Source organism: Puma concolor, chromosome E1 (assembly GCF_028749965.1).
Source record: "Puma concolor isolate L17-30 chromosome E1, mPumCon1.1.hap2, whole genome shotgun sequence".
NCBI classification, from domain to species: Eukaryota; Metazoa; Chordata; class Mammalia; order Carnivora; family Felidae; genus Puma; species Puma concolor.
In genome coordinates this window covers 63,371,725-63,396,523 of record NC_141680.1, presented here as the reverse complement: position 1 = coordinate 63,396,523, position 24,799 = coordinate 63,371,725, and the positions used below count along the sequence as shown (strand labels likewise).

Sequence of the window (24,799 nt, the reverse complement as noted above, 5' to 3'; positions counted from 1 at the left end):
ACATTCCTTTACTTCAGACACAGGAAGTTAACTGCAATGGTCAAAGAGAAACATCTCAAACAATCCATGCCTTTCCCACCCGTGGGGACGGTCAGGGACCGTAAAAACCACAGGCTGAGGTTTTCTTCTAGAGCCACTATTCCTTCTGCTCTGTGTGGAGGAGGTCAAAGCACGGGGCCAGTGGCCTCTAACACGTCCTCCTCCCTGAGCAAAAGAGGGTCTCCCTCACCTCGCTCTACCCTTGCCCTGTGCCCAAGTTAAGGAAAGCAGCTCAATTTTCCTCTGTTTTCAATCAGCATCTACTGACTTGTCACAGAAATATTTCATAACAAATCGAAATGGATTTACCTGCCAGCCCTTGTCCGCAGTCCTGTAGTATGGGTAATTTTTAGTGATGTGAGTATAAATCCCATTTAGAGTGAGTTGTTTGTCAGGAGCCATTGTAATTGCTTGTACAATTAATTGTGCATAGGAATAAGGTGGCTTTGAATCATCCTGTATTTAAGTTAAAAAAAAAAAAGAGAGAGAGAGAGATTATTGAGGTTATCAAAATGTTTACTAAATTTACTAGAATTTAGCATTGTTTGTGCTTTTATTTAAAACAATTTTTGGGGAGGCCGCCTGGGTGGCTCAGTTGGCTGGGTGTCCGACTTCGGCTCAGGTCGTGATCTCATTGTCCATGGGTTTGAGCCCCACGTTGGGCTCTGTGCTGACAGCTGGGAGCCTGGATCCTGCTTCGGATTCTGTGTCTCCCTCTCTGCCTCTCCCCACTTGTGCTTTGTCTCGCTGTGTCTCTCAAAAATATATGTTAAAAAAATTTTATTTAAAAAAATTTTTTTAATATAAAAAAAATTTTTTAATGTTTATTTCTGAGAGGGAGAGAGAGAATGAGCAGGGGAAAGGCTGAGAGAGAAGGAGACAGGATCTGAAGCGGGCTCTAGGCTGACAGCAGAAAACGTGATGCAGGCCTTGAACCCATAAACTGTGAGATCATGACTGGAGCCAAAATCGCATGCTTAACTGACTAGGCCACCCAAGCGCCCCTCTTTTTTTTTTTTTTTAATGTTTATTTTTGAGAGCGAGACAGAGAGAAGAGTGTGAGTAGGGGAGGGGCAGAGAGAGAAGGAGACACAGAATCCAAAGCAGGCTCCAGGGTCTAAGGTGTCAGCACAGAGCCCAACGTGGGGCTTGAACCCACGAACTGTGAGATCAAGACCAGAGCCAAAGTCAGACACCCAACCAAGCCACCCAAGTGCCCCTAGGATTGTTTGTGCTTTTAAGTGTTCCTGTGAAAATGCTTAGTTTTCCTTACTATGAAAGTAACATAAATTGAGAAGCATTTGGAAAATTTAGAGGAAACAAATGGAAAAATGCACAAGCAGTGTAAAAAAAGAATATTAAAACCACATAAAGAGAAACTCCAATGGCAAAAACAAAAAACATAAGGAAAAGAAAAGAGCCGCCTGACCTCAGTAAAGTCCAGGACAACACACCTTAAAGCACGGTCAGAGTCAAGATGATACTCATTATATGAGGTTTAAAAAGAAGCAACTGAGACATTGCTTAGGGATAAACACAAATGGACGAAAAGAAGACAAGCAGAGGACGGACAGACAGGAAGGAAGGTAGACGTGCCAAAGAAAGGAGCGTGGGCCTCAGCTGCCCAGCCCATGATCGGTCCTGATAGCGGTGGGGGGCACATATTCTATGCAGAGACACTGGCCGCACTCGTAAACAGCTAGTATTTCCTGAACACTTCAGCTGGGCTCTGCCCCAACTACCCTGAGCGGACAGACTCTGGAAAGGGCCAGGCGAACTGGTGGAGCTGGAGACTACTCCAGGCAGCAGGTTCAGAACACAAAGCCTTCCTCATCGTGCTTGTGCCACTGGCTGTGTCTCCTGGTTACCTTTTTTCTACATATTGCTAAAAACTTTTTTTTTTTTTATTGAAAAATGTAACACAGATAGCAAAGCCTGTAATACATCCTCATCAGCTGAAAACAAATTTCTGTGATGTGAACATCAGGACAACCAACACTAGGTCAAGAGAGAACACAGCCCACATCCCAGAAGCTTCCATATGCCCCCTGGGCCTGCAGCCTCTACCCCCAGAGAAGCTGCCATTACCTCTGACATTTTGTCATAATGACAATCTTGCTGTCAACGTTTTAGCATCTAAGAACACACCTTGAAACAATTTAGTTTTGCCTGATTTTAAACAGGCAACTGTATCAACATGGAACCCCACTGATGGTGCCCCTCTGAGCCTCCCTCCCTTGCCCGGCACGCCCCGTGTGCAAGGCTCCTAGCCACAGCAGACAGGTGGTGCACCACTACGGCCGTCTCCTCCATGACTGTGCTGTGTGCTACTGCACAAATACGTCACATTTTATACAGATGTAACTAATACTACGCGTTGCTTTATTCTTTTTCACCGAGCATTATACCAACAATACTTCCATATCAGTGACTATGCTGCATAATATTTCCTTGCTTGATCACTCTTAGGGGGCATTCAGGCTGCTTTCAATTTTCTGTGTTATATAAATTTTTGTTTGAGATTTTTGCCATTTCCTTTTAGACAAAATCCTAGAAGGGGCATTACTGGGTCAAAGAACAAAAACATGCAGGGATACGCAGGGTCACAGCGTGTTCAACAACCACTGTCCCAAAAGGGTGTGTTCCTGGGCACATGTGTGCACGTGTACATTCAGACACGAGTGCATGTGCAACCTTCAGCATCTGGGACAGCAGGACTAAACCCTGGGAACGGTTTCCTGGGACACAGTGCTTATCACCGCGTGAGGACCAAGCGATTCTCTTGTCCTCCACTGGTTCAGATCTCAGCACCTGGGCCCATAGCTGACACTGGGGAGCACCCAGTGGTGAATGACCAAAATAATTCATTTATTCTAAGACCCCAACCCCAAGAACCTACTCAACAGGAAGGGACCCCACAACCAACCTGGATCCACACAAGGCCCTGGCAGCGACATTACTAGACATGCAGACAGCAAAGGGAGGACAGCTGGTCACGTGACGGCCCCAGGTTCTGTTTCAAGGCTATAAAACATTTACCTTTGGGCTGTCTCCACCAGAAGCTTCCTTTTCATTTTCTGGCTGGGAGTTGTCGGCCATTAAATTGAGGTCAGCTGGTATCACACGGCCCATTTTGTACCCCGAAGACCCTGCTCCCCGGGGGCTGGATGGGCAGGAGTTTGCAGCACTGTGGGTGGGAAAAAGTGGCTGCGATCAGCCTAATACAGAACATACATCACACCGTGCTTCAAAGACTCGTTCTGATTTCAATGAAAACAAACTTAAAAATTAGAATATCAGCATTTTCTATGAAAAATGGACTCACTAAATTCTCCGTGAAATTTAAGATCACTCCAGGAAACGTGGAAATCAGATATCTGCTTCCACATGTGTTCTCTTCCATAATCACAAAACAAACTATCAAAGGAGGTGGTGGTCCACCTGTTTCACCAGTGAGGAAACGGAGGCTCAGGATGGTTCTGGAACTTACCAAGGACACGGAGGCATATGCAATGGCTCGCAAAGGGACACAGAGCACAGGCTCTGCTCACTCCCTTCCCACCTAGGACGTGGCCTCCAGCTACACCAGAAAGGTCAGGGAGAATCCAGAGAAAGAGAAAGGCAGCCGGGCCAAGAAGAGGGAACACAGAAAGAGGATGAGGCCATGGACACAGATGCAGATGGCATCAGGCCCCGGAGCACATGCGTCAGGTCAGTTAGGACACAGCACCTGCCCCTCCCCCCCCCCGACAGGAGACCACTAAAAAAAATTATTTATTTACTTATTTTATTTATTATTAAAAAAAAAATTTAAACATTTATTTAGTTTTGAGAGAGCACGGCAGGAGAGGGGCACAGAGAGCGAGACGCAGAATCGGAAGCAGGCTCCAGGCTCCTGGCTATCAGCACAGAGCCCACTATGGAGCTCCAACCCATGAACTGCAAGATCATGACCCGAGCTGAAGTTGGGACACTCAACCGAGCCATTCAGGCGCCTCTTCATTTATATTTAAAGTTAACTCTAGCCCCAACACGGGGCTCGAACTCACAACTCCAAGATCAAGAGTTACACAGTCTACCAACTGAGCCAGCCAGGCACCTCAGGAACCCATGTTTAAACATGGGTGCCTTTTTTTCACATGGCAGGGCTGGGGTGCTGCTTCCTCATCTGTGTAATGACGAGAGGCCATTCCCACTCGACTGTGGTCATTCACCAAGCTGCACATTTGAGCTCCTGCCCCCCCCGTTCCACGCAGGCCCGTACTTTACAACGAATGAGCTGCTGCAGTGGAAGGACACCAAAAACAGGACGGGCTGAGAAATTGATCAAGTTACACCCAGAGTGTGTGGTTAGGGATTAGTTGCATTTGGGGGAAAAAAGACAAGTACTGCAAATATATAGAAAATTTCTGGAAAAAATACATAAGCAACAGTAGTTACCTCCAAAACCCGGAACTGAACGTGGAGCAGAAGGAAGGGGAGGGGGTGATGTGCTCCGGGCCAGCGTCCCCTGCAGCACTACTGGGCTCTCTACCGTGAGCACGCACAATGAGTACCTACACGCACACTCACTGGACAGGTGTCTGCTGAGGCCACGAACGGCTCTTAAAGCACCGGGAAAAAAATCAGGCCTGCACTAAAGGACTTTAAGCCTCACGATGTTGAAAAACAGCTAGCACTTAACAAGTGCTGACGTGGGGAAGGTGAGAGGCCGTATGGAGTGGATGCTGGGTTTAGAGAAGGCAAGTCCGGGGGCACCTGGGCAGTTCAGTCAGTTGAGCGTCTGTCTGGCTCTTGACTTTGGCTCAAGGTGCAATCTCACAGTTCACGGGTTCAAGCCCCGCATCAGGCTCCACACAGCGTGGAGCCTACTTGGGGTTCTCTCCCTTTCCCTTGTTTGCACACACGTGTGCATGCGCTCTCTCTCTCAAAATAAACAAACGTTAAAAAAAAACAAAAAAGGAAAAGGAAAAGAAAAAAAAAGAAGAAAAAGAAAAAAAAAAGGCAAGTCTGCCCCACACATCACACACAAACCACCCACAGTTGGGCTCCCACCCCACTGTCTTGCCCAGCAAGGGCACTATGTTGGTCAGCACCGGCCATGGGGAGGAACGAGCAAGGAAACCAGGATGAAGACGGAGAAGGTGAGGAGAGGCTGGGTCAGGAGCTTTTCTCCAACCACAGTCCCCTTCCCCGAGTGCCCACGCCACCGTCTAGTGGGTCAGTGCGCCCGTCTCCAAGGCTGCAGCTCCCACTGTGGGTTGTTATCCCACGTGGGCAAACAGGGCTTTCTCCTCTTCCTCTGTGAATTCCGAACAGAAATCCGGCCACGTGGTTGCTCTCCGCTGACATAATGGCTATTTGGTCCATGGAGTCACATGCAGACAAATTCAACCAAGTGGGAGAGACAAAGGCAGCTTCCTCAGCAGCGCAGCCGCAGGAGGCAGAAGAGGGAGGGGCCTGACGCCAACAGCAGCGGCTACACAGGAGGCCGAGCCTGGAGCTGGAGCTGGAGCTGGAGCTGGAGCTGGAGCTGGAGCTGGAGCTGGAGCAGCAGCAGCCACAGCCAGTCCACTCGCCACTCCCTCCACTTATCAATAAACACAACACAGATCCTTCTGGAAGTCCCACCGCTGATGCTCGTTTTTAAGGTAAGAAACGGAAGTGTCTGACTGAGAGGTCGGACACGAGTTTCCCATGTGCCCTCCCGGGCTCTGCCACACGCAGCGCCAGCTGGGACAGAGCTCATCAGCAGGAGCCTGACTCCAGATAGTAGTACAGGCATTTGTTCCACACCCAGCATCACTCCCAGCTAAGAGGACACCCAAATACACACCACCCCCTCTTCTAAGCACCAACAGAGTCCGAGGAGACCAGCGCAGCTGAGCCCTGCAACATCACAGCAGAGCCGCACTTCAAGCCCATGAGGCGACCTCGCCTGCTCCAAGCACGCACATCTGCAGGGTCCCGTGGCCGTCCTCGACCTGACCCTCAGCTGCTGTCCTCTGAGAGCTCAGCATGAGCTGACCACTGTGCTCTGGGTTCTGCACCAAGAGTGTGCCCCAAAGCCGCTGACCTCCACTTCAAGCACCCAGTCTCTCTTAGGACATCATGACAGACACAAGTTTGTTGCTTCACTGCAGTCAAACTCATCAATCCAAAGTACAAATCCTCAGAATGTACATGAGGTTGCAGCAAACTCAAAATGCAAAGGAAAACAGCTCAGAGTTTAGACCAACGTGGCAAATCACAATTCTCTCAACTTACACTCAAATACAGAGAGTATAAGTGAAAAAGTCAGGAACGTTTGGGGACTGTGTTTCATATGCAGGAACCTGAGAGCAAAGGGTGTTCAGAAACTGAATGGCAGGTGAAGGGTCCACCTGGGGAAGGAGCGGGTGCTGGCTGCTGTGCGCTCCTGCCCATGACTATGACTTATGACAGCTTCTGCAAGTCCCAAGGCAGGAGATAAGGAACGGAATCGGGACGTGGTCACGTACATCTCAGCATGCGTGCGCCCCCAACCCGACCCTCTGTGACCCCTGCCCACCACATGAGCTGCTGTACCTGATGGTTCCTGTGGGGGAGGGAAGGGGGCTGATGAGGTGGGCCATGGTGTCTGGAATGTTGATGGTCAGGGGCGAGATGTGGGCCTGCACGGGCTTCACTGGGGACTCAGGAGCCTCCTGCTTCTCCCTCTTCTCACTGGACAGGGCAGTGAACGTGATCTTGATGTTTGTGCTTGGGAACCTAAACGTGCACCTGAAAAAGAAAAAAAAAAGCCAACTGTCAGCACCTGTCTGCCAGACCAGAGGACACGGTGTCCCACCTAAAGCAAGACAAAGAGCCCGTGTCCCCAAACGCACTGGAGCCTCATCTTGTGGTGAAGAAGCCACTGAGAAAGTCCACTTCAACCTCACCCTGCGTGTCATAAACCACTTAATGAAGCCACAAAAAGGCATTTCGTGACTTTAAAACACTAGTAAACAAATACATTCTTTTTTTTTAATTTTTTTTTTCAACATTTATTTATTTTTGGGACAGAGAGAGACAGAGCATGAACGGGGGAGGGGCAGAGAGAGAGGGAGACACAGAATCGAAAACAGGCTCCAGGCTCTGAGCCATCAGCCCAGAGCCTGACGCGGGGCTCGAACTCACGGACGGCGAGATCGTGACCTGGCTGAAGTCGGACGCTTAACCGACTGCGCCACCCAGGCGCCCCTCTTTTTTAAAAATTTTTTTATGTGTATTTATTTTTGAGAGAACGAGAGTGCATGTGAGTGAGGGGAGGGGCAAAGAGAGAGGGAAACAGAATCCCAAGCAAGCTCTGCGCTGACAGCAGAGAGCCCAGTGCGGGGCTTGAACCCACGAACTGCAACATCATGACCTGAGCTGAAGTCAGACGCTTAACCAACTGAGCCACCCAGATGCCCTAACAAATACGTTGTTTAGACCATCCAAATAGAAGGAAAAAATTCAAATGTGACTTAATCTGCATTATTACTTATAAAATAAATACATAAATATAGCTGGATCATTAAGCAATGCAATTTTGTGGCTGTTTCTTAATTAAGAAAGTATTCTTTTTGAAAAATCCCATCACCTTTATCACTGAGCAAACAAGAGCCAGAGATATTAAATTTTGGGGGAAAAGGCTTTTAATTCAATACTCTGGTTCACCTTTAATATAGCTTCCTTGACATATCTCAAGTATACTTATTTAAAAAAAAAAAAAAAAGTAATGCAAGCCAAACATCTTTAAAGAATAAAATTTAAAAATAGCTCCACAGACTCAGTCTGTGTCTGATCTCACACCCAGTTAAACAGCACCTGACCTGTGTGTATATAAATGACCAAATATCCAGCTGATGGTACTCAGCTGACCTCTGTGTGTCTATCCCGGGGGACCCATCCTGGTGGTCAGCTCTGCCCACCGCTGTCCTCCTTGGGTGCCTGCCAAGGAAAGATCCAGAATGTGAAGGGCACACATCCCTCCCACTTCTGGTGATGTCTTCAAGGCAATACTTCCCAAGACTCTAGGTGAGGGTTAGAAAGGACGCCACTTGGCAGGGTTTTGACACTTGCTGCCTGGCTTCCTCTGAATGCACTGACACGGGATTCCCTGCCCCTTCACTTCCCTCATGCGGCACACCAGTCAGTCCTGCAGCCTCAGTGGGCAGAGCAGACCCTGACTGCCTCCTTCCTGATACCCAGCACCCACACCTTCCCTGTTCCTATCTCTCAGGGCTCCTTCTCAATCCCTGCTGAACTCTCCTCCCTTACACCTCAATGTCCAATGCCGCAAACTCAGGGCCCAGCTTCTATGCTTCTCTGTCCGCATCCACTGCCTGGACAAGCTCATGCAGGCCCATGACTCTCCCCTCTACACACTCCCAAATGACTCAAAAATCCACATTTCCTGCCCTCTGGACCTAATCTCTCACTGCCTTCCTGATGCCCCCCTCTGTACCCACACTGGTCATCTCTAATAAGACCCGACACCAGCTTCTCCCCAGAGCTCCTCGTGACAGTGAATGGCATCACCCAGTTGCTCAGGCCAGAAACAGGATTCACCCAGTCTACCTGCTAAGCCATCAGCTCTCACCTTCAAAACACACTCATCATCAGAACTGAAAACATCTGCTCTGCCAGAAACCCTGTTGAGGCACTGAAAAGGCTACTTCTTAGCCTTGATCACCTTCTAAGAGAAAACTTTTACAAATCACATATCCAACATAGGACCCCTATCCAAACTATAAAGGCTAGATAAAAGTGACAGTAAGAAAAACAATCCACTAAGAAATGGGCAAAAAAAAAAAACCTAAAGCAAAACAAAACAAAACAAAAACACTTTGCTAAAGGTACATAAGCGGTACATAAACATGAAAAGATGTTCAACATCACTAACCATTAGGGCAAGGCAAACTGAAACCGCCATGGGGGGGGGGGGGGGGGCCCTGGGTGGCTCTGTCAGATGTCTGACTTTGGCTCAGGTCATGATCTCACAGTTCATGAGTTCAAGCCTGGCATCAGGCTTCTCTTTCTCTCTCTCTCTCTCTCTCTCTCTCTCCCCCCCTCCCCCCACCCTTCACTCACTTAAAAGAAATAAACTTAAAAACAAAACTGCCATGAGGGGGGCTCCTGGGTGGCTCAGTGGTTAGGCATGCAACTTTTGATTTTGGCTCACAGTTCGTGGGACCAGGCCCTTTGTCTGACTCTTCAGTGACAACGTGGAGCCTGCTTGGGATCCTCTCTCTCTCTGCCCCTCCCTTGCTCTCAAGCACAATCTCTCTCTCTCAAAATAAATAACCATTAAAAAACCCCAAAGGTCTGCATGGGAAAGGCCAGAGGGAAAGTCAGCCTCCTCCTGCCTGCTCTTGGGGACTACCCCTTCCCTCCCCGTCCTTCCTCCACTCCCAACTTCCCAGAGGCTCCTACCCGACTGAGTCAGACCTCATCACCCCTGCCTCTTGTCTCTTCCTGCCCTTGCTTCCTACAGGGAGGTTCCCTCCCACACCTCACCCACCTGTCCAAGAGCCTTCCCTGAAGGCCCTGTCCTGCTCTTCATTTCACTAAGGTCATGTGACTCTAAGTTACACCCACAGGTGCTTGTTGTCACCCTCAATAGGATGCAAAGCTCCAGGAGAGCAAAGCCCTTGCCTGCTGGGTTCACTTCTATAACCTGGAGCCTAGAAGAGTTCTCGGTTTATATGAAACAGACCCTCAGCCCACACCTGTGGAATTAAAAAACGCCCAGTTTCACATATTAAAAAGGTAATAAAAACAAGCAGATGACATGATGAATAAAGCAAGTGAGAAGCCCACAGCTGAACACCTTGCAAACGCTGGTATGAGATCTGAATCAATTCTAGGCTTAGAAAAGGTGATGACCCCGGTGGCCACTAAACTTTTAGCACAACACACATGACAAGTGTGGAAATAAAGACAGGTTTTCCTCCTTTTTCCTCCCACGCACAGCACCTGAGCCCCCGCCTCAGACAACTCCTCACTCCCACATCAGCAGGAAGGCCGGGCCGTGAGAAGCGGCGCACAGGCCTCTGGGCCTGTAGAGCTGCCACCTCTGTGGCTGTCTCCTCACCCACAGGGCAGAGACGGCAGCATCTCCCTCTTAAAGAATCTCAGTGATTAATTCCGGTAATTTTTGTCAAACACTCAAATGTTTATTAAGATGAAAAAAACCAAGCTACCTTCTGCCCCACTTCAAGCGATGGACACCTCCTTCTCCCGCAGACAGTGTCTGTAGTCCCCCCGCCACTTGTTCCATCGCCACCCTGAGCACTTCCAGAAAGCCCGCCTCAAGCAGAGCAACAGCATCCATGCCTCCCTGGCCGCCAAGCGGTGCAGAAGCCACGCGGCCCTGCGGGGTCCCAGCACGGGAACTCCAGAGAGGCGAGCTGTGCCCTCCCTCACGGGGCAGATCCGCGACTCCCCACGTTTAGTTCCGCTTTTCCCACAGTAAGACCATACCCTCCACATAGGGCCTCAGCTTACACTCTTCCGGAGCATCACCCACCCACAGCATCTGTGCACATAGAAGCGGCTGAGCGCTACCTCTGGGCAGGGTACCGCCCCCTCAGGGACATTCTTCCTTTGCGTCTGAGTCCCGAGGTATCCGATTAAAGGTGGAATTGGGAACAGCCAATTCCCTGTCCCCTGGCTGTCTCCAGGGCAAGGTGCTGTCAGGCCACCTGCTGCTAGCCTCTGGCCAACGGCGTGCAAGACTTCCATCCTGGCCACCACTGGCCACTGCTGCCACCAACCCCACCTCCTTGACAGGTGAAAATCGTGAAATCTCTGTTTTCATCTAAGCTAAACTTCATGTGTGTATGAACCAGGAAACATATTTAAAAACCACCCAGACATCCTGGTAACTTTCTGTTTTTTAATCTGGGTTCTGGTTACCTGAGTGAATTCCTGTTTGTGGAAATTCATCAAGTTATACACGTATGACACTTATGCTTTTCTGTACAAATAGTATACCTCAATAGAGAGTGGTTTTTTAAAATTAAAAAAGCTATCCACGTAGGTAGATACAGAAATAGCATAATGCCAATAATGTGACAGGGGGTTCACAGTGCTGTTTTCTATACTTTTGTGCTAACAATAGCTTATTTCTTGACCTGGGTTGTAATTACGTCGGTACCCACGTTACCAAGATAACTGATTTTTCTATGCAGATTACATTCAAAGCAAAATACACTAAAACTGTTTTCAAGTTCTCTACAGAGTTCAATTAGTTCTGAAATCCTTGTTCCCCTTTAGGGTAGATGCATGACCACCACTTGACTCTGCCAAGCTGGAAATAAAAAACAGCACAATTACTTTGATTAGTTGCCTCACAAAACTAAAAAGAGCAGCAGAACATTAGAACAGCACGGAGGTGAAGGTAAACCCGCGTGAGGGGATCCTCTTTGGGCCTCTGCCTTCTCCACACCACCGAGTGGCCTGAATTTCAGGGCTGGAAGGCCCATCACATGTGTGCACACTGGTCCACTTCCCTGCAGTGCCTGCCGGTCAGGGCAAGGGTGTGAATGCCCGTGTCTCACACTTATGTCACAATACCTCACTTGAGGTGTTCTTTAAAAATACTTTAATTCATTCTAAAAGATGTGTAATGAAGCTCAGTGTAAGAATATGAATCTGGGGGCTCCTGGGTAGTTCAGTCGGTTGAGCATCTGACTCTTGATATTGGCTCAGGTCATGATCTCACAGTTGTGAGATCGAGCCCTGCACGTGGAGCCTGCTTAAGATTCATTCATGCTCTCCCTCCCTCTCTCTCTCCCCCCACACACCTCTCCCCTGCTCATGCATGTGCATACACTCTCTCTCAAAAAAGAAAAAAGAATAATGAACTTGTTTGCTAGAGTCTGACAATTATGACAATAGAGGAAAAGGAAAGATTAAGAAATGAACAGTGAGAAAAGCCAGATAGCAGAATCACAAATCCCTAAGTAAAAACACAACCAGAAACGTCAAATCACAGGACATCGGCCTGATGTATTGAGCACCTCTGAGAACTGAGAACCACAAATCAAAACTTATAGCAGCAACACAACAGCTGATGGTTTCAAATGTATGCAAAGGACCTTGATAAAAATTAAGTTTCAGGGTGCCTGGGTGGCACAGTCAGTTAGGCGTCCGACTTGGCTCAGGTCATGATCTCATGGTTTGTGAGTCTGAGCCTCTCATGGGGCTCTCGGCTGACAGCCTGGAGCCTGAAGCCTGCTTCAGATCCTCTGTCTCCCTCTCTATCTGCCCCTCCCCCACTGTGAGCCTGCTCGCTCCATCTCAAAAATAAATAAAAATGTTTAAAAAAATTAAGTTTCTCTAAAAAAAAAAATTTTTTTTTTTTTTTTCATTGAAAAAGGGGGGGGGGGGGAACCTGGGTGGCTCAGTCGGTTAAGCATCTGACTCTTGATTTCGGCTCAGGTCATGATCTGGTTGTTTGTGCGATTGAGCCCCGCACTGGGCTCTGTGCTGACAGCATGGAGCCTACTTGGGATTCTCTCTCTCTCTCTCTCTCTCTCTCTCTCTCTCTCTCTCTCTCTCTCTCTCCCTCTCCCTCTCCCTCTCCCTCTCTCCCTCCCTCCCTCCAAATAAATAAGTAAACTTAAAAAAATAAAAATAAAAAGTGGTATTTCAATTAAAGAAAAAATGTTTTTCAGGGGCGCCTGGGTGGCTCAGTCGGTTAAGCATCTGACTCTGGGTTTCAGCTCAGGTCATGATCCCAGTGTAAGGCTCCATGCTGACAGTGCAGAGCCTGCTTGGGATTCTTGCTCTCTACCCCCCTTCTCTGCCTCTCCCCCCAGTCATGCTCTCCCTCTCTGTTTCTCAAAATAAATATTGAAAAAAAATTTTTTCAGGAAAAAAATGAGAGAGATAAAGTGTGATAACTGTTAATATTTGGGGACCCCAGGAAAATGGAAATTCTCTGTTCTATTTTTACAGCTTTTCTATGAAGTCTGAAGTGATTTCAAAGAAAAGGAAAATAATTTTGGAAACTTTCAAAATGTCCAGTGCAAAGCTCAGTGACCTAGGCCATTTGTGCCAGGCTGAGAATTGTGCACAATGTTCAGGACATCCATGACAGCTGTGACAAGGTGAGCACAGACACAGAGAATGTTCAGAAACCGTCTCACTCTCGCAGCTGCTCATGTGGTTGTGTTGCACGGAAGCACCCGTCCACAACGGACGGGCCTTCACCACTGACAGCCTGGAGCCCTGCTCTGGGACACACCCTCATCATCATCTCTCTTCTGTGGGAGTCTATGACAGTTCAGAGTCCCATCAAATTCCAAGCACAACTTGGTGGGACACTTAACACAGTTAATGAAATGTCACCTCACCGTAATTCTCATGGACTCCTCACTCTCGTCCTGGGCCTCAGGCTAAGCAGTATGACCCCAGTTTGGGGGTACCCAGGGCAGTATCACGGCCACATTCACACAGTGATCTTGACACCTGCACACTCTCCCTCACCCAGCACGGGTGACATGTTACTTATACACACGATCCTGTCACTGGGCTCCCAAACTACGACCTAAGAAGCTGTGGTCTGTAGTGATAACACACTCCGTACTCTGGATTTCTTCTCCCCTTGGAAAAACATCTGTCTCTTCTTAACACAGCAATACTCTCACAGAGCAGCATCTCCCAAACCACACCCCCTCAGCACAGCACTGAATGTCCTGATGCACAACACCCACCAGCAGGCAAGGCAAATCCTGCTGTGGTAACACGTGGCCCCCAGAACTCTGTGGCGTGAAACAAAGGTCTGGATCTGGCATCTGGCATTCACCCACTCCACAGCAGCTGGTCTGCTCTACATTTCCTTCACTCTGGGAAGGTGAAGGAAAGGTGGTGGCCCCATTTCAGACGTTGCTGGTCCCAAGGCGGAGAGAAAAGACAGAAGGTAGGAGCCAGGTCCCATGGCCACACCTGCAGTCGAGGGGCAGAAGAGGACCACAGGAAGGACCTCCCCTATGCAACATCACCTCCCCTGTGTCAGCAATCCCAAGGGGTGCCTGGAAAATCGTCTGAAATCTTTCTGCCTATGCAACTAACCCACAAAGGCACTAAGCTGAGCTGCTGACCTGTTCTCTAGGGAAAGAAATGAGACGTCAGTTACTCACCTATGACAACTGACAGAATCTAACGTGAAGGAGAAGATCTGATAGTTTAACCTCACGGTTCGCAAAGGAAAAGGCTGTGTTAATAAAACTGTGTTTCACAGGGTGGACAGTGCCCCGAGGCCATCAATGATTTGGGATAAGCAGCAAGCGCCACCAAGAACACGGAGGGCAGCAGCATCCTCTGCATTTGAGGAAACGTGTAGACAGTGACACCGAAGAGTAGACTGGGAGGAAAGAGTGGGAATGAGTGGGAAAGAGGAAAGAGTGGGAAGCAGCGAGGACGCTCCTCAGGAGCCCAGGGCGTGTAGCACTGGCACCTCGGGGACAGTGAGGACGGAGGGGGCCTGGATTCGGAGACAGAAATAAACAGCCTGTAGACACAGTGCTAAGTGTGGGCTGAGGGGACGGCGGTAACAGTTACCGAGATGCAGGTGGATGGGGGGCGGGGGTGGGGAACAGGTTAAGTGGACACATGACACGTGAGGTGTCCCTCAGCCACCACCCCAGGGGGATGTCCCCTAGCCCTTTAGCGAAGCATGGATGGAGACACGCCTCAGTGTCCTCAGCGCAGAGAGGGCACGTGTGGCACATCATAGAAGAGAAGGAACCTGAGAAACTCAGCCAGCACGTCTGGCAAAAGAGAATCTTCGGGACTCAACCAAGCATTCCTTCGAACATTAACATGAGAGTTTAAAAATGGGTTCCAGTCCCAACTGAGTCCTGACAGCAAGCCTGCTTTTTAAAGTTTATTTATTTTTAAGAGAGAGAGAGAGAGAGACAGAAAGAGTGGGGGGGGGGGGGGTGGTGCAGAGGGAAAGGGAGAGAAAGAGTCCCAAGCAGACTCTGTCTGCACTGTTAGCACGGAACCCGACTTGGGGCTCGAAGTCCTGAACCGTGAGATCACGACCTCAGCCAAAACCAAGAGTCGGACGCTTAACCAACTGAACCACCCCAGCGCCCCAAGCCATGCTTCTTTTTTCTCTTCTGCAAAAATGGAAGAAAATTCCTCGTCTTTCTGAACACTGAGGAGGACTGAAACCAAGGAGCCACTTTAAGTTCAGCATTTGCTTCCACCAGGTTCCTCTAATATATGATAGAAACATTGAAACTTGTGACACAATCTTTCTTGAATTGTTGCCTCTAATTGATCAGTGAGTGACTCACCAGTCACCCCCTACCCCACGATGTCTTTTGCACACGCTAGGACCACACACCCACCCCCCAGTCAGTCCTGCTCACAGGCCACCCTGAGCCAGGAGCCCAAGGCTGCCTCCACCATCAGTCTGAAATGGCCCGCAGCCTGGCAGGCACTCCTGTGCCCCTCGCCCTGCCTCGCTCCAGCTCAGGGAAGGGCCGCACTGCCCCTCCGAGGAAGCAGTGCCTACTTCAAGTGCACAAGTTACAAGTAGAAACTGTGACCAAGTTTGATACAGTCGAGAACAATGAAAAATACACTGGCGACAAAGCTGGAACCCCCGAGGAGTCTATATACTTTCGTCACACCTCAGCAATTAGTCAAGCAACACCTATCACCTCAGCTTGAACTTCTCACCCTGGAAATGCTAAAATGCTAGCTTTCAACGAAAACTTGTGAAATGCAATGGTGTGTATCAAAGCAGGCCATGCTATCTGAGGTTTTACTAGGTAGGGCACGAACCTCCTAATCACAGCCTCGACGTCAGCTGCTTCAGTGAGCTGCCTGCCTGCAGGGGCCTGTCTCTGAGTGAAGCACTTTACTGTCGCGTTTGCTTCACAAGGACTTAGAAACGGCACAGCTTATGAAATAAACTGCTTACACGTGGAGAGGACTGGCTGTGGGCGCAGGTGCTAACAGTCCCACAGGTTCTATGCTCAGAGGGACCCACAAATGAGGGTTAATGCTCTCCGGCCACCATCCTGAAATCCTCAATGATTTCATTTCTGAATATAGGTTTTGTAAGTAAAGTCCAATGACACCAGAGAGCACAGGTCCAGACTTGGGAAGCCCCAGCTCACCTACATCTTGCTCTCCTGCACAAGCACCTCCTCTCCCATGACCATCCTCTGTCCCACACAGAGCCTGGAGGGGACACCTTGGGTGTCCAGGAGGATCTGCACTTGCCCCAGGGAGCATTCCTCTGCCTAAGAAAGCTCGATGTTAAGTAACAAGGCTGAGAAACCACAGAAGAGAGGACGAGGTTTTCTCCTGCCTTCTCAGTCCGTATTTCCACTCTGCACTGGAGCCCAACGATTATGGAGCTGGCGCTGTACCCTGAGATACTAGACATGAACTAGGAAATGGTGCACTTCCACAGACCAGGAAGCCTCAATTCCAGAAACATTCCTGACCCAACTTAGGGGCTGGCGTTGGGCTTTCCACCAGCAGCTTCACAAGTAACCGACCAGTGCTTCTGAGTTCTTCTTCGGTTTGGAGAAGAACCGTGTTTGTTTTCTGTCATTCTGCCTACTCCCCATTTGCAGTCAGGGGAAAGGCCGACTCAGAAGAGCATGTTCATTGAAGATCCTGAGGCCAGGCTGGGGGTCTGGGTGGCAGTGGATGTTGGGATGGTCAACTATGATGCTTTGTGCTTCCAGCAGCCCTATAAAACATGGGACAAATCCTACTTTAACTTTCAGGATGTAACCCTCAGTCATTTAGGACACGCTCTAGACTAATGAAGACTCCCGCTGGTTGTGAGAAGCAAGTCCATGAATCCTCTCTTGTCTAAAAGGCCACATTCCGCGGCTCTTGGTGCCGATGGCCGGGTGGACTGTGGCTGTCACCCCGATGGTAGCAGCAGACAGGTGCACTGAACATACAGTAGGTATTCAATGAGAAGCAATTACCTCTGAGGTGAGGCTGCTCTTAAAATTACCCTATCCCAAATTTGCACAAAGAACACTCGTGTTGAGGCCAGAGCAGGGCCTCCAACACACACACACCTTGCCCGGATTTCACTCCTAAGAGAAACCCTGGGGCAGTGCCCGAGCTTCTTCCCTGGACTCAGTCTGTAGCCATTCCTTCTGCTAATGCAGAAAACCAGGAGCCTCCAAATATTTTTGACTGTACATCTTTAAGTGAAGAGTCAAGCAGGGGTCAACAGAGGATTAATACAATATACGAAGAATAAGCTATCAGGAAATAAAAAAGGGACAAAACGGGAGGAATGTTTTTAATACACGTATCTCACAAATGACTTGTTCTGGATATATAAAACTCAAAACTAAGAACACAAACAACCCATTAAAAATGGTCAGAGTTCTGGGGCGCCTGGGTGGCGCAGTCGGTTAAGCGTCCGACTTCAGCCAGGTCACGATCTCGCGGTCCGTGAGTTCGAGCCCCGCGTCAGGCTCTGGGCTGATGGCTCAGAGCCTGGAGCCTGTTTCCGATTCTGTGTCTTCCTCTCTCTCTGCCCCTCCCCCGTTCATGCTCTGTCTCTCTCTGTCCCAAAAATAAATAAACGTTGAAAAAAAAAAATTTTTAAAAATGGTCAGAGTTCTAATAAAGAAGTTGCAGGGGCACTTGGCTGGCCTAGCTGGCAGAGCACACTGCTCTTGACCCCGGGGTCGTGAGTTCAAGCCATACACTGGGCCTAGAGCTTACTTAAAAAGAAAAAATACAGGAATGGCTAACAAGTATATGAAAAGATGCTCAACATCATTAACCACCAGCGAGATGCAAATCAAACCACAATGAGGTACTACTACACACCCAATGAACGGTTAATATAAAAAGAATGGCAGGGGCGCCTGGGTGGCACAGTCGGTTAAGCGTCCGACTTCAGCCAGGTCACGATCTCGCGGTCCGTGAGTTCGAGCCCCGCGTCGGGCTCTGGGCTGATGGCTCAGAGCCTGGAGCCTGTTTCCGATTCTGTGTCTCCCTCTCTCTCTGCCCCTCCCCCGTTCATGCTCTGTCTCTCTCTGTCCCAAAAATAAATAAAAAACGTTTGGAAAAAAAAAAAATTAAAAAGAATGGCAAAACCAAGTGCTGACAAGGATACAGAGCAACTGGAACTTTCCCACACTGCTGGAAGGAATGTGAAATGGTGGGACAGCTTTGGGAAAGTCTGTCAGCTTCTCAGTAAAGCCACTCCACCCGTAAGTATTTGGCCAAGAGAAGTTAAGAGTATGTGTCCATACGAAGACCTGTTCACAAATGTTCACAGAAGCATGATCCGTAACATTCCTCCCACATATCCAGCAACTGGTGAATGGATCAAACAGTGGTGGTGCGTCCATACAAGAAAGTATTTCTCAGATACCACTCAACAATCACAAAGGAAAAACTGCCCGAACAAGTAACATGAATAAACCTCAAAAAGGTTAATCAAAAAAGCTAAACTGGGGGCACCTGGGTGGCTCAGTCCGACTCTCGGTTTCAGCTCAGTTCATGGTCTCATGGTTCATGGGTTCAACCCCAGGATCAGGCTCTGCAGTGACAGCCCGGAGCCTGCATGGGATTCTCTCCCTCTCTCTCTGCCCCTTCTCCACTTGTGCTCACTCTCTCTCTTGTTCTGTCTCTCAAAAAAAAAAAAAAAAAAAAAAAAAGCAAGAAAGAAAGAAAAAGAAAAAGAAAAAGAAAGCTAAACTGAAGAGGACGCACTGCATGATTCAATTAGTGAGAAATCCTAGAAAAGATACAAGTAGTCCACAAGTGAAGGAGGCAGTTGAGCGACTGCCTGGGGCTTTCAAGATGACCACGAGGCAGCCTGCAGAAGAGGAGGAGGAAGATTTGGGGGAAGAAACATTCTACTATCTTGCCTGGAGCTTTGGTTACACAGACGTACATATCTGTCAAAATTCTCTGCGGGGCACCTGGGTGGCTCAGTGGGTTAAGCATCCGACTTCCGCTCAGGTCATGATCTCGTGGTTTGTGAGTTCAATCCCCACATCAGGCTCTGTGCTGACAGCTCACAGCCTGGAGTCTGCTTCAGATTCTGTCTCCCTCTCTCTCTGCCCCTCCCCTGCTTGTGCTCTGTCTCCCTCCCTCTCTCAAAAATAAACATTAAAAAAAAAAAAAAAAAAAACCTCTTTGAAAGGTACCCTTAAAACAGCTTTTTTTAATCCTATGTAAAATATACCTCAAAAATGTTTTTGTAAAAAAATAATCTGGCAACACTGTATTAATTTATGTTTGTTATATAAAACAGAAAAATAGCAAACAAACAGGATGAGAAAAATAACAAGTATATTTTCTTCTCAAACTCTATAAATTATCATTGCGATCTGATTTTGGGGTGCACATACCCACTCTGGAGACCAACATCCTGGAAAAAATGTCATTTTGGTTTTATTGGTGAAGTTCCATACACAAGGAATACAATGTCTAGGATTGTTTGAGGCTTTCCCCCAGTTTTATTGAAATATAATTGCAACACAACAAGATATAAGTTTAAGATGTGCGATGTCATGATTTATGCACATACCACAAAATGATCATCACAATAAGGTTAACACCCATAACCTCAGTTACAATTGTGTGTGTGTGGTGAGAACGTTTAAGATCTACCCTCCTAGCAACTTTCACATACACAATACAGCACTGTTAACTATAAACACTGGGGTGCCGGGATGGCTTAGTCAGTTAAGCATCCAATTTTGGCTCAGGTCATGATCTCACGTTTTGTGGGATCGAGCCCCATGCTGGGCTCTGTATTGACAGCATGGAGCCTGCTTGGGATTCTCTCTCTGCCCCTCTCCCACTCATGAGTGCACACACATGCTCACTCTCAAAATAAATACATACACTTAAAAAAGATAAACACCATACTCTACATTATATCTTCAGAACTTATTTATGTTACAACTGGAAGTCTGTACCTACTGACCACCTCCACCCTTCTTCCCCTCCCTAGGTTTATGTTTTCTGGATCACTAATCAGGCTGCCGATTACATAGCAGTAAGAGAGATCACTGGGGGCACCTGGGTGGCTCAGCCAGTTAAGCGTCTGACTTTCCCTTAGGTCATGACCTCACAGCTCATGAGTTAAGGGCCGAGTCAGGCTCTGTACTAACAGCAGAGCCTGGAGCCTGCTTCAGATTCTGTGTCTCCCTCTCTCACTCTGCCCCTCCACCGCTCATGCTCTGTCTCTAAGAATAAATAAACATTTTTTAAAAAAGAGAGAGCGAGAGATCACTGTATTGGGTTCCTTATTAAAAGATGAGTTTTCATGGGGCGCCTGGGTGGCGCAGTCGGTTAAGCGTCCGACTTCAGCCAGGTCACGATCTCGCGGTCCGTGAGTTCGAGCCCCGCGTCGGGCTCTGGGCTGATGGCTCAGAGCCTGGAGCCTGTTTCCGATTCTGTGTCTCCCTCTCTCTCTGCCCCTCCCCCGTTCATGCTCTGTCTCTCTCTGTCCCAAAAATAAATAAAAAACGTTGAAAAAAAAAATTAAAAAAAAAAAAAAAAGATGAGTTTTCACATGTTTGAAATTGGGGTAAAGTATTTCATCCTTAAGGCACTTTACAAAAAGATTAATTTCTACTTTATGGGAAAACAAGAGCATAACCCAGAAGTGAATGGCAAGGTCTGCCTTCTGAACAGGTGGCTCTGACTTGGAGCCGGTCTCCACCACACACAGGTGCACAATGCTGAGCCCGTGCACGAACTTGTACACTTCTCACCTGTCTGGCGAGCTGCACACAAAAGTACATCTACTGAACCTGCAGGAGAGCATTCTGGAAATCCTATGCTGAATGGCCACTAAGCACACGAAATGATCCTCAACATCATTTGCCACCAAGAGAAATGCAAGTTAAAGCCACAATAAAATACCACCATACACCCACTAGAAAACCTACAATGAGAAAGAGAAAATGCCAACTTTGACGAAGCCGTGAAGTCACCTGCATGCCACTTTACACGGTGTCAGTGGGTGTAAACTATACCAAGTGTCTTCCAAAGTGGCTGCACCCACGAAAGTGAACATACGCACATCCTGTGAGCCAGCAGAGCCACGGAGCCAAGCACATCCAACAGAAATGTGTGTGCTCATCAAAACACAGCTACGGGAATCTCAAATGTTCATTTAAAATAAGTCTTCAGGGGCACCTGGGTGGCTCAGTCGGTTAAGCGTCTGACTTCGGCTCAGGTCATGATCTCACAGTTCGTGGATTCGAGCCCCGCGTCGGGCTCTGTGCTGACAGCTCAGAGCCTGGAGCCTGTTTCAGATTCTGTGTCTCCCTCTCTCTCTCTGCCCCTCCCCTGTTCATGCTCTGTCTCTGTCTCAAAAGTAAAAAATAAACAGTAAAAAAAAAAAAAAATTTTAATAAATAAAAATAAAACAAGTCTTCAAACTTAGAAAATATCCAGAAAATACTCATAGCAACACTGTCCATTACATGAGACCAAAATAAAACTACCTGTCTTACTATAGCAGAACATCAAATCGTGGCACTCACGTTACCGAATACTTTATAGCAATGAGAATGAATGATTCACAGCTAAGTATAAACCTATGAGCTAACCTCACCATCGTTTTATTCAGTGAAAAGCCAACATCAGCCCCTGAAAGTCCATGTATTCCACGTATATGAAGTTCAGAAGCCCACAGAACAGTCTCTGGTTTAGATTTCGGGACAGTGCTTCTGTTGCTGGGAGGGCCTTCCGGGTACTGACGATATAGTGTTCCCAAAATGGGGGCAAGTTACGCCCTAGGTTGTCCTTAAGCTCTACACGTAGGATCTGTGTCCTTTCCTGTGTGTGCATCATACTAAAACAAAAACAACAACAAAAATAATGGAAGGTGACAAATTACTCTCGAGGTCCAGATGAGAAATCACTATGTCAAGAGCAATGTGGAGGAAGGAAGGGTGTAAAGGACGGTGTGAGAAACGTGCAAATGAAATGACTGAGGCAGAGAGAGAATTCTACCCATGCAGACAAGCAACGTAGACCAAGGAGAGAGGGAATCCACCATCCCAGATGATTCACACCAGCTCACAGGAAGAAAGGAGGGCACCTGAAACAGACAGAGACAGCAGGGCTGCAGACTTGGAGCTGAAGGCTTTACGCCACCGAGGACAGCCACCTGTGAGCATCATGCTCCTCGCGACCCCACAACAACTTGCCTTCAAGCAGTCCTATGCCCTACACAAGTCCACAGTCCCTTGTTCACAAATTCTAAAAAACCAACAGCTCCAAAATCCCTGACTTGAAATTGTTTGGCGGCCAATTCTGACCCAAACTGAGAAGGAGCTATTTATAGCCTTTAATTATCCAGCTTAGAATATTCGTGTATTTCATGACAGAAATTCTAATGTGTTGAATTACAGGTGCTGAGAATGTGAAATAATATGCAGCACACACACTACTACTTTTCTAAAATCCAAACTACTCTGATTCTGGAACACCTCTGGCTCCATGGGCTGCAGGGATCTGTACATATACTGTCTGCTGGCCCTGACACTGTGCCATATCCAAGAATTTCTCCAGAAATATTCTGATTTATTTAGGGGAACAATCAAAATGGCTTACTTCAAAAAGAGTAACTCCAGAGGCACCTGGGGGGCTCAGTTGATTAAGTGTCCAACTGCGACTTAGGTCATGATCTTTTATAGTTCATGAGTTTGAGCCCCGCATCAGGCTCTGTGCTGACAGCTGGGAGCCTGGATCCTGCTTCGGATTCTGTGTCTCCCTCTCTCTCTGCCCCTCCCCTGCTTGTGTTCTATCTCTCCCTCTCAAAAATAAATATTAGAAAAATGTTTATTAAAATTAGCATTTAGATTTATATCCAATAACCTGTTCATGTTGTAGTTGCAAATTTAAAATACAGTTTCAAATAAGTCCAACTTAAACATAGATATTTGATCCAAAAATTAGTTTTGCAGTTCTAAAAGCCTCAGTACTCTTCCATTTCTCCCTCCTACCCCCACATCAGGTTTTCTACTTCAAAAAGAAATCTCATCATCCCTCAGTTTAAAAAAAAGCTCCCTGGTGTTTTCTCTCCACCAGAAAACAAACCAAGAAAGAATGAAGAACACACACATTCTCCAGACTCATCACTACTGCTGGGCTGAGAGGGCGGTGAGCCCCTCCTGACGCCGTCCGTGCTGAGCCTGGCTCAGGAGGGCCTGGCTGGAAGAAGTGCTCTAAGTTTGGCAGGGGCTTTACTCCAAACAAAACATGGCGTGGGGCACTTTGCTTTTCACTTTATACCCCGTGATACAGGAAAGAGCCCCCAGGCAGCAGTCCAGGGCCTGCCACCTTGCAGCCATCACGTGCACTGGGGCCCACGTGTAGACAACGGACAAAAGAAGGGTCCCAGGAGAATGAAGGTCAAGTGCTGGAATTGCAGACTTGGGGTGACCTTCCCTTTTGCAAAATAAACTTAATGGTACTACGTGTCTAGTATTTTTAATAAAAAGAAAGCAGGGAACATTTATGGACATAGGCATTTGACACAGAAACATCACTAACAATCTAATCCTTTAAAATTCAATTACAATATTGTTTACAGTAGCATAAACAGTTAATCTCCTGAACAACAGGAGACGGTGGGTAAGTCGCAACATGTCAAATAGATGGAAGCTGCCACAGCCAATTACAATGGATGTTTAAAGGGTTAACTGACACCTTAGAAAAAGTCATAAACATCCTACCCACTAACAGGATTTAAATCTACCATTTAAAAACAACTTCAGGGGCGCCTGGGTGGCGCAGTCGGTTAAGCGTCCGACTTCAGCCAGGTCACGATCTCGCGGTCCGTGAGTTCGAGCCCCGCGTCGGGCTCTGGGCTGATGGCTCAGAGCCTGGAGCCTGTTTCGGATTCTGTGTCTCCCTCTCTCTCTGCCCCTCCCCCGTTCATGCTCTGTCTCTCTCTGTCCCAAAAATAAAAATAAACGTTGAAAAAAAAATTTAAAAAAAAAAAAAAAAAAAAAACAACTTCAAGGGGCACCTGGGTGGCTCAGTCGGTTAAGCGTCCGACTTCAGCTCAGGTCACGATCTCGCGGTCCGTGAGTTCGAGCCCCGCGTCAGGCTCTGGGCTGATGGCTCAGAACCTGGAGCCTGCTTCCGATTCTGTGTCTCCCTCTCTCTCTGCCCCTCCCCCATTCATGCTCTGTCTCTCTCTGTCTCAAAAATAAATAAACGTTAAAAAAAAAATTTTTTTAAATAAAAAATAAAAACAACTTCAAGGGGCACCTGGGTGGCTCAGTCACTTAAGCCTAGGACTTCGACTCTCGGCTCAGGCCATGATCTCATGCTTTGTGAGTCTGAGGCCCACATGGAGCTCTCCCAGTGTCCGCACAGAGCAGGGTTCAGATCCTCAGGTCGCCTTCTCTCCCTGCTCCTCCCCCACCTCTTGTGTGTGTTCTCTCTCTCTAAGATAAACATTAAAAAAAAATTTTTTTAAACAAAAACAAATTCAAACTTATAGAATAATGCACATATTTTGTGTTAACAATAGTTACTCTGGATTGTTGGATTATGAGTAACTTTTCTTATCCATTTTTACAGTTCCAAATATTCTATCACAGCATTATTTTACATTACTTCACACTTTATAATTATTTTTTTATATTCAAGTTGGTTAACATACAGTGTATGCAGAACCCACTGATTCACCTCTTACATAAGACACCCAGTGCTCCTCCCAAAATGCCCTGCTTAATGCCTATCACCCATTTAACCC

General features: G+C 47.7%; 1 protein-coding gene across 2 annotated transcripts in view; it reads right to left on the bottom strand.

The window, feature by feature from the left end:
• The window catches only part of FOXK2 (forkhead box K2), a 66,060-nt gene that overhangs the window by 21,932 nt on the left and 19,329 nt on the right, over positions 1-24,799 (bottom strand). For both annotated transcript variants that reach the window (XM_086688339.1, XM_086688340.1), the window contains exons 2-4: positions 6,607-6,801; positions 3,079-3,226; positions 349-495 (exon numbers count right to left, since the gene is read on the bottom strand). In XM_086688339.1, coding sequence (XP_086544465.1) covers positions 349-495; positions 3,079-3,226; positions 6,607-6,801 — 490 coding nt within the window. The remainder of the gene's footprint in view (positions 1-348; positions 496-3,078; positions 3,227-6,606; positions 6,802-24,799) is intronic.